Source organism: Solenopsis invicta, chromosome 4 (genome assembly GCF_016802725.1).
Source record: "Solenopsis invicta isolate M01_SB chromosome 4, UNIL_Sinv_3.0, whole genome shotgun sequence".
NCBI lineage: Eukaryota > Metazoa > Arthropoda > Insecta > Hymenoptera > Formicidae > Solenopsis > Solenopsis invicta.
The window spans coordinates 8,034,909-8,049,296 of NC_052667.1; the positions used below are offsets into that span (position 1 = coordinate 8,034,909).

Here is a 14,388-nt window from a genome sequence, read left to right on the forward strand (position 1 = left end):
TAATATTCCTTTTTAACTAAATTAAACTAAAGTTAATGACTCATGAAATTAATTTAGTTATGTTAAAAATTATATGAATCAAAAACTAATTCAGTTAACAATTACGTTAAAAATAAATTAGAAATGTGAAATTAGAAAATCGTAATTCCTATAAATAAGATTACAAAATAATTATATGAGCCATCAAATAAATTTTTAATATTTTATTTGTAAATTAAATTTATGAAATAACTTTAAATTCTTTGAAGTGAAATCTTAATCTAAAGAGTAAATTTAGCCTCTCTTTTTCAAGACTGATCGGATTTTTACAAAAAATTTACAGGAAATAAAAAAATATATTTTTTATGTAAAAATGTATTTATTTTTAATTTCTTTTTTTTACATAAATAAATTTTTAACTTAAAAAAAGTTACTAAAGATTAATAAAAAGTTATTATAAATTAAAGTTTATATTTTAACTGATTGAAACCAAATATAAAATCCTTTAAAATTTAAGTTAGTTAGATTAGAGCTATTAACTTTATTATTTAACTTTTAATTTTATAACTAGTTACTCAATCTTGATAAAATCTTATAAAATGTAGATTTATTTATAAAAAACTTAAAATATATATTTTTTTAAATTAAGATAAAGAATTTTAGAAATCTTAAAATATTTCTCAGTATTCACTTTCTCAGTATTCACATATATAGAAAGTTTAAAAAAAAGATGCAGATTCAGTATTTGTAAAAAGTGCTCGAATTGTATCAAAATTTTGAAATAAAATTTTTATCTAAGGTTATCCGTAAATGAAATACGTGAGTGCGATTGCGTTGCGTAAATAATTGATAAATGCATTGAAACGTAAGACGGACGAGCTCATGGACGCTTTGTAGGTTCACGCTCACTGACAAAATGTACGTCGCGAAAGTTCAGAACTGTCTATTTGCATGGACACGATTAATTAATACGATACTGGTAATTAAATAGATATCAACCTTCTCCGCGCACGGCAGCATCCAATCTGCATAATCTCTATACAATAACGTCAGTGAAAAGAAGAGTTTTGTCCCTCCGACGATCAACTTTTTGTCACCCTTCCTCAACGGTCAACACCCGCTACCCCGCTAATAAAGATATAAAGGGTGACTCGAAACTGGAATGGAACATTAAGAACGCTTCTTATTAAGATCTGGAACAGAAATTAAACAAATAGGAATATCCAACCATTAAAAATTAAATTCGGTCTGTTAAGCTTTACAAATCAAAATATGTAACGAAAAAAAGCTTGAAGCTTTACATCAAGAGATGCGAGACAAAAACTTAGCTCTGCTTTAGACTTACTTAGACGTCTAAATACAACAATATAAATAATATGAATTTATCCTATGCCTAATATTAACAATAATCCGTATACTAATCGGTATCGCTCACATATGCACAAGATGTTTGTTACATTTATCGCATTCTTGCTTATTTTAATTCTTTTCATTGTTTTTGTTATCCAATAGCGTTAAGTTTTTGCACATTAAGAATTTTCTCATTTCTGATTTTTATTGAATTCTTTGAGATTAAATGTTATATATTCTATTAAAACTTTTTCAAATTAAACACATTTACTTGGGTTAGAAAAGATTTTTCAATAAAAATATAAAAATAGTTAAATTTGGCTTTTATATAAAAAAAATTAAAGATACCACCACTTGGGTTTTATTTAAAACATAAAGATACCACTTAGATTTTATTTATTAAAAGTAGTACAGTAGTTATTTGTAAGAGCAACATATTTTTTTTATAATTGACGCAATTAAAAAATTTTATACATTTTTGTTGGAAAAATACATATCATTTAGGTTGAATTAAATTAAACAATTTTAAAATATTATTTATTTTTAAGTAAATACTGCTCGTGTTGGAATAAGATTCAATACAAAAATAGTACAACTTGAGCTTTATAAAAAAATTAAAAGTATTACCATTTGGGTTGATATAAGAAAATTTTTCAATGAGAATACAGAATGTAAATACCCTTAGCACACGGTGCAATATCACATATTTTGATAGCACAGATTACTTAGTATGTTGACAATAATCGCCGTTTCCTTTTTATGTAAACAAATATATATAATTACACAATATTTAAAACATGTTTACATGCATTTTCTTATTGTGTTGGCGTTTAGAATAATTCTAAAAAACTAATTTTTAAAAATTACATTCTAGTATAAAACAATTAATACAAATATTATTTTTAACACTAAACTTTTAATTTAACTTAATTTAATTTTTTAATGCAATTTTTAATTAATTTAACTTTTGTTTGCAGTTTTTAAATTTTTTATCGAGGTTTAATAATTGCACCTACTAAAAATTGTAAATACTGTCGACATCTGATCGAGATATCAGAAGATAAAAGTAATCCGCCGTGTTTTAGTGATACTAATATGCCAATACATATATAATGACTAATAATTGTTATAAGGCATTTTTACTTTTAAGCACTTCTAAACTTTTGCAAGGTACACTTTTAATCTTTAATTACATACATTTCCTCATTATTCTTAAACTTGAATGTATCATCACACGAAGGTACATATACTCGAGTGTTTTTTTGTTATTTAGCTTTTTATCCGGTTGTATACATTTCGAATTATGTACAAAGTTATTCAAAGTTATTTAAAATAAAAATAGGTGCCGTATTACCCTCTTCTCCTCTAATATTTCGTCGGTGAGCCTGTATAATGATTATATGAAATTACGTGCAGTCATTATTATATATAATTGTACATAGGGTGTCTGATAATTAATAGAATTGATCAAAATGAATTAAAAAGTCCTATACCACTTTGCAATTTTCGCAATAGTTATCGAGTTATAAATTAATAAAGATAACCGAATTAGACCGATCCTCCAAATTTAATTGCGCGATCATGGTTATCAGGCGCGCGAATTGTTTACTAATAGCAATGTTTACGCAAGAACGGCACGTAACGCTGGGCCCCTGCTCTGAATAGGGTGAATGTTCTCTATCGTTCTTATTAAAACAAAATCTTTTGATAGCATAGGAAAATATACTTGAATGATAGATATAATATCATATTCTGAATAGTTATAACATTTAACGTCTCCGGATTTCTGTAAGTGTAATTTATTATATTATAGAAGAAAAAACTAAAATATATTCCATTGAATAAAGTGTAAATTCTTAAATTAGAACATAATGTACTAAAGAATAATTAAAATTTAAAATGTCAAGTATTTGTATTTGTTTTAGTTTATAGTTTTATTTATTTAATTTAATAATTATTTGTTATAATAAAATTAATTATTCAAAATTTTTTTTGATATATACTTTCTTAATTCACAGACTTAATCTATATATTTAGTATTAATTTTGTAATTTTGTAATTTTTATTCCAAATTTTTTAAAGCGACCTTTTTTTAGTTTTTAATTTTTATTTTAATTTGTTTAAGCTTTGTTTAATATTGTTTTTTTTATTTTTATTTTAAACTTTTTATAAAGTTTTGTTTTTTTATTTAGTTTTGTTCTTTTTGTGTTTTAATATTTTTTTTTAATTTGTTGTTTAATTTTTAATTTTTTAGTTTTTATTTGAATTTGTTTAAGTTTTGTTAATTTGTTTTTAAATTTTGTTTTTCATTGTTTTTTAATATTGCCCTCTTAATTTTTAATCTTGTTTATTTAATTTTTAATTTAATATTGTTTTTTGATTTTTTTATATAATTTTTATTATTTTTATTTTTGTTATTTAATATCGCTTTTTTTCAATTACAATACTGAGATAGTAATGTAATTGAAAAGAAAGTAATATTAAATAACAAACCATCACTTGTGTTTGATATAAAAATTAGAGATAGTACTAATTGGATTGTGTAGAAAAATTAAAGATAATGCCACATGGGTTGGAATAGGAAAATTTTCAATGTGAATTATACAAAAATAGTACCACTTTGATTTCGTAGAAAAAATAATGATTTAAGGCCCCCATATACACACTGAGTGCCTTTTTTTAAAAGGTTCTGTACTAATATCACGTTTTGTAGCGTAAACATTATGTATATTTTTTATAGTAAAAGACATAACTACAACTTACAATTAGCATAATTGTAAAAAATTAATGAGACATTGATTCATCATGTAAATTAGAAAATGTATATTTTTTAGTGATACGTATCACTATTATTTTTATCGTTTTCATTCATAATTTACTTCGCTATAATGACTGAAAAGTAAAATTTTTAAACAGACTAATTTTTAATTAATTGATTGATGAATCGTAATACACACAATTGCTACTTTGCTTCGTAAAAAACTATTTGTGTATAATATAATTAATCAATTAATTAATTGAAAAACTTGTTCATAAATCTTTCATTTATTAATGCATTGTTAAATATAAAAATTTGCAGTTACATTTGTTTATTAAAGTTGTTAAGGATTGTTTGCATTTTCTTTTGGTATTAATATTCAAGTCATTAGGTTTAAGTTACGCTATTTCGTCCATTTCAATTATTTAGGCGCATCATACAATTTCTCTGTCTAAAAGTCTGTGTAATCTCCAATGACTCATATAATTTGTAACTTTCAATTATTCGTCAATTGTGAAATATAAATTCTCCGCAATAGTTAACGCAAATATAAATTTTATCAGAAACTTCTCGTTCGGAACGTCATCTCTTCGTCTGTAAGCACAACAAGGTTGTTGAGCTTTAAAGCTTACAGCAATTAGATAATTCTTGAACGATCGATCTAGATCAATCTGTACTATAGGTTTCCCCCTCTTTGACGGTGAATTCGGAGAATAATGGAGCATACTTATCTCTGTTTGCTCTAGATTCTACTGGAAACTTCTGCACGAGAAGCTTCAGTCGTCGTATAGCCCCTTTTTTCTAACAATAAGTAAAGCGCCAATCCGATTCGGCAGTAAGAAGTTGGGCGTGGACACTTCTCCGCTGCAAACGCGGTACAATCAATTATGCGCTCATTGCTCTAATGGCTTTAATCATTGCGAAGAAGTCGATTCGTAACGCGAGCGCTTAAGTCAATTTATCGCGCTCGATCGCTCGCGCAACGCTTGTGCAACGCCTTTGTCACCAGTGCGATATCTATAGTTCTATGAGCTACAATAAGAATGACTGTTAATAAGCTGGCTAGAATAAAATGATTGTGTCATCGCACCTGAACGAACGGGGAGCAGAATTAGCAAGTGAGTTTACCCGAAAGATCAAAGAATTGAATTCGGAGCGTGAACAAACATATTGCAGGATTTTCAAAAAATGTAACGTTAAATTAAAATAATATTGTTATATAGATACAAAAAAGAAAAATCACTTATATTAATATGTTTATGAGCTTATTAATGCTTCTTTTGTATTCGTATAACAATATTATTTATAACGTTAAGTTTTGTTTCGGAATAAATTTTTTTATTAAATATAATTTTTGACACGCTTATAAATACGAATAAATTAACTACTAGCATAAGTGTTTTATTTTATATACTTTCTATCCTATATTAACATAATCTTAGATGTATAATCAATATAAATATATTAATTTTGCTATATTAACATAATCTTAGATGTATAATCAATATAAATATATTAATTTTGGAAAATAATGTCATATAAGAACAAAGTAAAAAAAATTAATTAATTAAATAGAAAATAGGCCAAGTCGGTCATAACAAAATCTTGGCGCTTAAATAATGTTGCAAACCAATACTTCAAAAAAATTTAGTACTAACATAATGCAAATATTTACTAAATAGAAAATAGGCCAAGTCGGTCATAACAAAATCTTGGCGCTTAAATAATGTTGCAAACCAATACTTCAAAAAAATTTAGTACTAACATAATGCAAATATTTACTAAATAAAAAAATTTTGTCTAAGATATGATTTTAGCGTTCGAGAAGCAGATGTAAAAATAAATTTCTGGGAAAATTTTTATAAATTGCAATGTAACGATTTTTACATTATTTTTGAATTTTTTCAAAACGTAAAGTATTGCAAAATATCAATAATTGCGATAATTGTAGACATTATGTAAAATGTCTATGTATTACCAAATTCTTTTCAACTATTACAGTATTATAAAAATTCATTGCTTTTACGAAAATATCTTTTTATTGTAAAAATATGTTTGATTAAATATAAGTACTTTTTAAAATTGTTGTGGTATTGTAAAAATCAATTTTATATAATTGTCAATTTGATTAAATTTATATTTTACGCAATAGTCGCGTATTGCTTAAATTGTGGTACACCTGTGTCGCAATAAATAAATTTACTAGACATATCATCTGCCCTTGGGGCGCTGAGTGTGTAGGCGTAAACGCATTTCCTCTATTTGACTTTTACGTTAGTCACGTTCTCATCTTCGCATTATTGTTATATTGATGCGACTGATTGTTATTTTAAGTGAGAGTTACGGATATCATTAGTGATAAGGACCTGAGCAGAAATATCGTCAATTGTATCGATGCCACATATACGAGTACGTCGTCGTCATAACATCGATACAATTGACTACCGTCAATTGTTTATGCGTTGAACATTCGGCTACGATTGTGACTGCGATTCTATTACGGTCATTTTTCTACTCAGGCCCTAAATCGAAAATAGTAAAAGTGAGAATAAGTACAATTGTACAATATTAACAAAGGTAATTATAGAAATATGTTAATATGTTAATATGATAATACGGATATCCGAATAATACGATGTGAGCATCATTCGTTGACACAACCGTGTATCTGTATCATGTGCAGTAAATTAGTATGTTAAATTATTACGTGAGTAATAATTGCTGTTATATACAGGGTGTCCCAAAAAGGTCGGGACACCTAAATATCTCGGGAAATATAAGTTTTACAGAAAAATGTTTCAGACAAAAGTTGCATGGTTTCGAGGGGGACATAAGATGGTGTCATTAATTTGACCTTGAATAGTTGCTTTAAGGTCACGTGAAGGACACCTTTAATTTTTTAAATAGGACTACCAACTTTTTATTACATATTCTTGTAGTTTATCTAGAGATCTTTCTAAAACACTACAAGAAAGTTTATTTTTGTTTAGTACTTTCCGAGTTGTGAGGCTTGAAAGCTACGGTGTACTGTAACATTTAAGCGTCACAACTCGGAAAGTACTTAACAAAAATAAACTTTTTTGTAGTGTTTTGGAAAAGTCTCGAAATAAGCTACAAGAATATGCAATAAAAAATATAGATTGTTAGAGAAATACCGATACCGTTTAATTAGGGAACTACCGATACTCTAATATTGATCAGATATCCTAATATTCTTACAATATCACACAATGTTTTTTGGATGAGACATATGTGGATATCTGTGCTATACATAGTAATATCTATGCTTATGAATGACGATATATAAGTATTTATTTTGTTAGATAAATAGAGACGAATTTGCATTATCAACTATTGCAAATGCAGTAAGGGGAACTATTCAGCAGCAGCAATCCCAAATTATGCAGGCTACCAGGAAAAGTTTTAGCTCTCTTTATGGTTGTTATAAACCCTCGTCATTTAGAAGCCAAAAAGGACGGCCAAAACAATCAGTGAAGAAATGCACTTTTTTCTTATTACGTAGATCAAATCACGATTATTTCCCATGCGCGTCAGAGTGTAATTTTTTAACAGAAAATGGTTTCGGTAAATTATTACAAAATATATTTTTATAACAAAAGAAGTTTTAATACGATTAACTTATACTATTTTTAATTATATTTTTAATAACATACAAATTTTTTATTATTTGCAGGTAAAAAAATTATCTATTTAACATTGAATTGGAAGATGACTAGAGTCAAAAAACATATTTGTGAAAAATATTTAAAAGTACAATTAAAATCAGTTGGATTTCGGTTTGGAAAATGCGCTAGAGACAAAAAAATAACATTGTTAACAGTGAATACACCTCAAGAATTAATAAATAAAGTGAAAGGACAAATTATTATTATCCCAAACAGAGATTTATCTTGTTCTGATTACGATATAAATGTTGATACGTCACATGAAAACTCATCGACACAAAGGTTAGGACACAACAGACACAATAGATTTAATATCAGGAGCTATTTAGAACAATTAAATTCTAGACAAGGTCCAAGATTCAATAATAATTATAGAGATTCAGGATTGGGTAAGTTAATATATCTTTTTTAAATTAAGTTAAAATTAACTGCTTATAACATAAATTTAGTAACGTTAACGTTACATTAACAAAAATCTAAGAAGTTCAAAGTTACTTCAAAGTTAAATTAACTTAAAATTAATTTTGAAAAGTATTATTTATATTAAATTAAAAGTTTGTAATTTTTAATGTTAAATTACTAAAGAGAATTATAATATAGAATCAAACCAATTTTATATCTTATTTGTGAATTAATTTATTTAAAATAACAATTTATATAAAGAAAGTTTATATGAAATATTGTTTTTTAATAAGAATGTATTTTCTTTCATAATTTTTTTTTCTTTTACCTAAATAAATTTTTAACTTAAAAAAAAAATAAAATTTATGTGTTTCAAAAATAACTAGTTAAAGTTAAAAATTAAATTATTTAAAATTAAATAAATTAAGTTAAAAATTATTAATTTTTTAATTTTATTATTTAACTTTTAACTAGTTACTACTCAACGCTGCCAAGATAATATGAGGAATAGACAAAGGAATACAGGAATTATGAGAAGAGTGTCCGTAGATACACAGTCAAATACTCGATTACAACAAAACAATCAATCTGATGACGGTTATCAAGTTCAGAATGACAGTTTACTTAACAGAAGAGTTTCTTATCAAAGTAACCAAAATCTAAGTAAATTGTTTTATTTAGCAAATATAATCAATATTATACAAATTAAGATATCAAGTTAAATTTTTGTGTTTTATAAATAAAAAAAATACTATTAGTATTTATTACTGACCATAAGACGCGAACACTTGCCGCGCGCGGTAAAAGACAATGCGGTAGCCAATCAATTTACCGCTTTTTCATTAAAACATAATTGGTTATCGCGTTGTTTTCCACTGCGCATTAAGCGTTTCCACGTTCTATGTACAAGAGTTATATGAAGTTAATAATATAGCTAAGTTTTTCTTTTACAGATGAATTTGCTTTAGATTTATCAAATTTGGACAATTTTTCATATATTCCAGAAGCAAACCAAGAACTAACTAGTCAAATTGATATTAAGTATCCAGATTTACCTAATGGAGAAATTAATATAAATTTTATTATTAAAAGAGAAAATATTATCAAAGAAATGTTGGATTTATATAAAGATGAAAGTGTAGTACAAAAAAAGATAAATGTTGCTTTTAAAGATGAATTAGAGCTGAACTACGGTGACTTAACAAAGGAATTATTTTCTGAGTTTTGGAAAAAAATTATGCCCGAATTTTTTAAGGGTGAGAATCGATCAGTTCCTTTCTTGTCTTTATCAAAAATGAGGAAAGGTTTAGATGAAAATTTTCCAATTATTGGTAGAATTTTAGCCCATACTATTATTTTAACAAAATCAATTCCAACAAATATATGTAAATCCATATATTTGAAATTAGGTTCGCTAGATAAAGAAATAAAACAAGAAATATTATTAGAAGACCTTTTTCAATTTATAACACCAGTGGAACAAAGGTTAATATACAAAGCAAAGAATTCTTTTGATGACTTAAACATTTCTGAAAAAGACATGTTATTAGATTTTTTTGCAACTTATGGACTTTTAGAAAATCCGGAAAAATCACAAATAGAAAATCAACTTTGCATTATAGCAAAAAACATTTTATGCATAGAAAGTCACAATCTTATTAAAAAAATTAAAGATGGAATCCCATTATTTTGTGAAAAATTTTTTACAGATTTGACTGATTCTAAAGTTAACTTGTTATTTGAACAAATGGTTGCTAACCCTAATAAAGTTGTAACGGTTCTAAAGACTGATCCAGAAGAGTTGAATAATATTCAAACTCGAATTTTTTACTTTTTTAAAACGTACATAAAAAATTTGCCGCAAGATAATCTTTTAAAATTATTATTATTTGTAACTGCATCATCACATTTGCCTGATAAAATAACCGTGAGCTTTAAAACTTCGGGTTTTCCAGTAGCCCATACATGTTCAAATACTTTGGAATTGCCAACAACTTATTCTTCTTATCAAGAATTGAAAAATCATTTTGATTTAATCTTGGAAAATGAAAATTCCTTTCAGTATACTTAATTATAAAAGTATATCATAAAAATATTTATTAAAAAGTATATTTTTATATAAATATATTTTTAAATAACTTTCATCTTTATATAAGTTTACATATATATGTACAATAAATATGTCATCTAATATTAATATTAAAAAATATGTTTTTATAAATATATTAAAATAATTATAAATATATTCTTTTAGCACAAGAAATTAACATTAAAAAGTATATTTATAAAAATATCTTTACATTTTTAAAAACACATAAATTCATAAATATACTTATAATATTTACGTTAATTTCTTGCGTAAATAGAATAGAATTTGCTTATCTATATAAAAACATATATATATATTTTTTGTTCCCGCTAGGACATAGAGCATGTAAATCAGTTGGTCACGCTGTTTATATCCGCTAAACATAAAACCTTCAGGGAACGTTACGTTTTGACCCTAATTTAGTGAATTTGTAACGTTTCATATGTACAGATAATTAACAGATCCTATAACGTTTAAAAATAATGTTTTACTTGCGTTAGTTCGTGGAACGTGTCAGAAACATTGCATTTTTACCTTAAATATGATCTTTTGAAACGTCACCAAATAAACATTTTATGACGTAACAGTAACGTTTCGTATAAACCGTTTTCTTTGCAACCTTGAAAACATTATTTCAACGTTACATGTACGATGTTTGTGAAACATTCATTTTGCTATGTTTCTTCAATGTTTTCTTTGAAACGTTAATTTTTACACATTCAAAGATACTACAGCAACGTAGCATATGCGACATTTTTAATTTTGAAATATTTTCCTATCCTGCATTAACGTTGTTACATCACTGAAAGGTTTAAATTTGTTAACTGCTCTATAGCAGCAATAATGTATTAAGACATTCTTGAAATAAGAATCGACTATGAATACCAACCTTTGAGTCAATAACTATATTGTATTATATATTTGAGAAATAAATTTTTGAAAAATATTTTGTTTTAATTTTTAATAATTTATTAAATATTTTTATTAAATATTTTTTAAATAAGCATTTTTTATAAAATACTCGTGTAAAAAAATTATTTCCATAAAGATTTTTCAAATGTTTATTTAATATTTATTTATTGGATATTTAATGTTTATTTAACATTTAAACTAATTATATTTTAATTATTATCTATTTAAAAATTTTTTTAAAAGATTTTAAATTTTAATTTATTTAACAGAATTATTTGGAATAACAATTTAAAATAAAACAATAAGAATTTTTTTATATTTAATTTAATTGTTGTACTATATTGATTTTTTCTAATTGTATTTTTATTTAAACGAATATAACAGAAAAGTTCAGTTATTTGTAAAAATCAGTAAATAACTATTTTTATACATGTTTATATAACTAATATGTTTTAATTATATATGTTTCATTCTCTCTCTCTCTCTCTTTCTCTTTTTAATAACATATATTTACCTAATCTATCAGCGATATACATCTATAGTGACGGATGCTAGCAGGCACATATTGATGGTTTCATAACCTTCCTCACACATGTCTACATTTTATATAGTTTACTTTTTGTATAATAATTTGTACAACAATAAATATAAATTTAAACAACATCCTTTTTATTATTGAGAAAAAAATTTTGGAGTTCATCAGATTAATTGAAAATGAAGAATTTTTCGCAGCTACACAAATAATTTTTGAAAGTAGTAGAAATTTGTTAAGGATTTGTAATGTAATTAGTAATGATACATTCAATACTCTAAACAATAGTTGTGATAGATAAAATCAAATATGTTATGATAATCTTAATCACAATATTATCAGTAGCAGCAGCAGGTCTTACGTTGCACCACGATTAAATAATTTAGGTAAATACAATAATTAAAAAAGTAATAAGAGCATTCTTATATTGCTTTTTAGGTAGAGGAAGATCCAAAGTCCACATAACTAAAGAGCAGTTAGAATTTCTAATACAAGAAAATTATACTGCAAAATAAAGTGCAAAGCATTTTGGTTGTTCTACAAAATTAGTGTATAAAAAATGTTATTTATTCGGCATTAAAATACGAAATAAGTATTATAATGATCGTAAGGCTTGGGTAGTAACTAGTTAAAAAGTTAATAACTTTTAACTGAATTTAATTAATATTAAATGCATTAATTTTTAACTTTAAGTAATTATTTTTAAACATTAACTTATTAACTTTTTTAATGTTAATTTTTTTATCTGTCTTATAAATGACAGTATAATACATCAGTACCATCCTTAGCACTTGTAAAATAAATGTTTTTATTTAGTGCAGGTGGTTTGCTATTTGATGACTTACTACAAAAGTAAACCGATCGTTATTTTTAAATAACGCTCTTATTTAAATTTAATAATCACTTTAATAATGATAAATTTTAATATAATTATATTTTATCGATATATCATATGTAAGGTTGTATTTTACATTATACGTGAAATCGTATTTTTAATAATTTAATGTTTTACAAAATGTAAAAATTATAAAACAATATATATCTATATATAAAAAACAATATTTCTTCTTTACTTCGTATAAACTTAAATTATAAATAAAAAAAAAATTTATTTGATAATTTATAATATAATTGTTTGTTATTTGGAATAATGCAATTTTAAAAATGACAATATTCTACTTTTATATAAATAATGATTTTGAAAATTAACTTTTATTTTAACTTAAGTTAATATAATCTTAATGTAACTTTAACTAAGTTAATTTTTTGTTCATATAACTTTTAACGTAACTAAATTAATTTTATGTGCCATCAACTTTAACTTAATTTAGTTAAAAAAAATTATTAACTTACCCAATCCTGAATAATAGTGATGTAGAATTGTATCAGGAAATCTCCGATTTATATGCTCAATATCCCAATAACGGGAGTAATGTATGTTTTTATTATTAACTTTTATTTTTAGACTGATATTTTACAGTATTTTGCTGATATTTTATTATTTTGAGCAGATAATAACAGCTTACTTGAAAGCTAAGAGAAAAATAGTTCAAAGACAAAAAGTTAGAAAAATATTATCTAAAATTGACTCTATTATTGGTACTGCTCATAGTTGGAGTAATGCGATACATCGCAGAACATATAATATAAAGTGCCAACACCTAATTCTTTGTGGCATATTGATGCAAATCTAAAATTGATTCGGTACAAAGAAAACTTGAAGTAGTTTGTATGAAAAACTCAATTTTGTATTAAAATCTCACTTTTTTCTTAGATAGCGTTTTGCTATTCACGGATAGACAGATATTTACGATTAATTATATATTTAAAGTGCACTACATCAATGACAGCCAGCACAATAATTCTATTTTTTGTTGCTGCCGCAGTAAAATATGACTTACCATCCAGAGTGAGATCAGACTTTGGATATGAAAACTTATTTGTTGTAATGGTTATGAATGCCATTCGTGGACTAAACTGAAGAAGTCATTTGACGGGTCGTTTGGTACATAATCAACGTATAGAAAGATTATGGGTAGACGTATATAAGGAAGTGATCGATTTTTTTCATAACGAATTTACTGTATTAGAAGATGATGAATTATTAGATATTAATAACGGAAAACATATATTTGCATTACAGATAGTTTATTTGACATATATAAATAGAAAATTAAATGATTTTACACAAGCATGGAATTTTCATAAGTTAAGAACAGAACATATAGAACTCCTAGACAACTTTGATTGTCTATACGCCATACGCCGACTCCATGGGACTGCATCATTAATGTTATCGTTTGCTGTCGCCAGACTTAAATATCATTTCTGTTTTTCCTTTTCGTTCCGGCTTTGTTCGTTCTGGACCACCATCGGGCACAACAGAATTTGGTGGCAGCGATGGGATCACACTCAAGAAGACGATACATCCGCAAGTCGTGATGACAACATCTGAGCTGAAGCGCCAGGAAGCAACACGCCTGACAACGGAGACAACACCTGCGAGACCACAACGAGAAGTAGAGGATCTAGGATCACAAAAAACGTCAACGAGACATCAGGATCGACCTACTAACAGCCAGCGCGCCGCAAGCCGAGCCAGCTGAGGAGAAGCAGATAAGCAGCGCAACTCGACAACATGCGAGCGACCACGATGATTCTATTGTAAGTTAGAAAATTC

General features: G+C 25.9%; 1 protein-coding gene across 3 annotated transcripts; it reads left to right on the forward strand.

Moving 5' to 3' along the window:
• Nucleotides 1-4,868: 4,868 nt before the first annotated feature.
• Nucleotides 4,869-10,318, forward strand: LOC113004957 (E3 ubiquitin-protein ligase hecw-1). 3 transcript variants are annotated; one of them, XM_026139706.2, is made up of 6 exons: nt 4,869-5,205; nt 7,411-7,672; nt 7,782-8,055; nt 8,119-8,162; nt 8,650-8,823; nt 9,129-10,318. In XM_026139706.2, the coding sequence occupies exons 2-6, from the start codon at nt 7,489-7,491 to the stop codon at nt 10,244-10,246; spliced, it is 1,794 nt and encodes a 597-aa protein (XP_025995491.2). In that variant the 5' UTR covers nt 4,869-5,205; nt 7,411-7,488; the 3' UTR covers nt 10,247-10,318. The 3 variants fall into 3 exon arrangements, with proteins under 3 accessions (XP_025995491.2, XP_025995490.2, XP_039303839.1); XM_026139705.2 differs by having other exon boundaries at nt 4,872-5,205; nt 7,782-8,162; nt 9,129-10,314; XM_039447905.1 differs by lacking the exon at nt 4,869-5,205 and adding an exon at nt 6,212-6,664 and having other exon boundaries at nt 7,782-8,162; nt 9,129-10,315.
• Nucleotides 10,319-14,388: the final 4,070 nt, after the last annotated feature.

Excerpts from the sequence above, each read along its gene's own strand:
- LOC113004957 (XM_026139705.2), top strand. The coding sequence starts at position 7,489 with ATGCAGGCTACCAGGAAAAGTTTTAGCTCTCTTTATGGTTGTTATAAA. Across the intron at positions 7,673-7,781 it reads TTTAACAGAAAATGGTTTCG|GTAAAAAAATTATCTATTTA; the intron begins GTAAATTATTAC and ends TATTATTTGCAG. Across the intron at positions 8,824-9,128 it reads CAGAAGAGTTTCTTATCAAA|ATGAATTTGCTTTAGATTTA; the intron begins GTAACCAAAATC and ends TTTCTTTTACAG.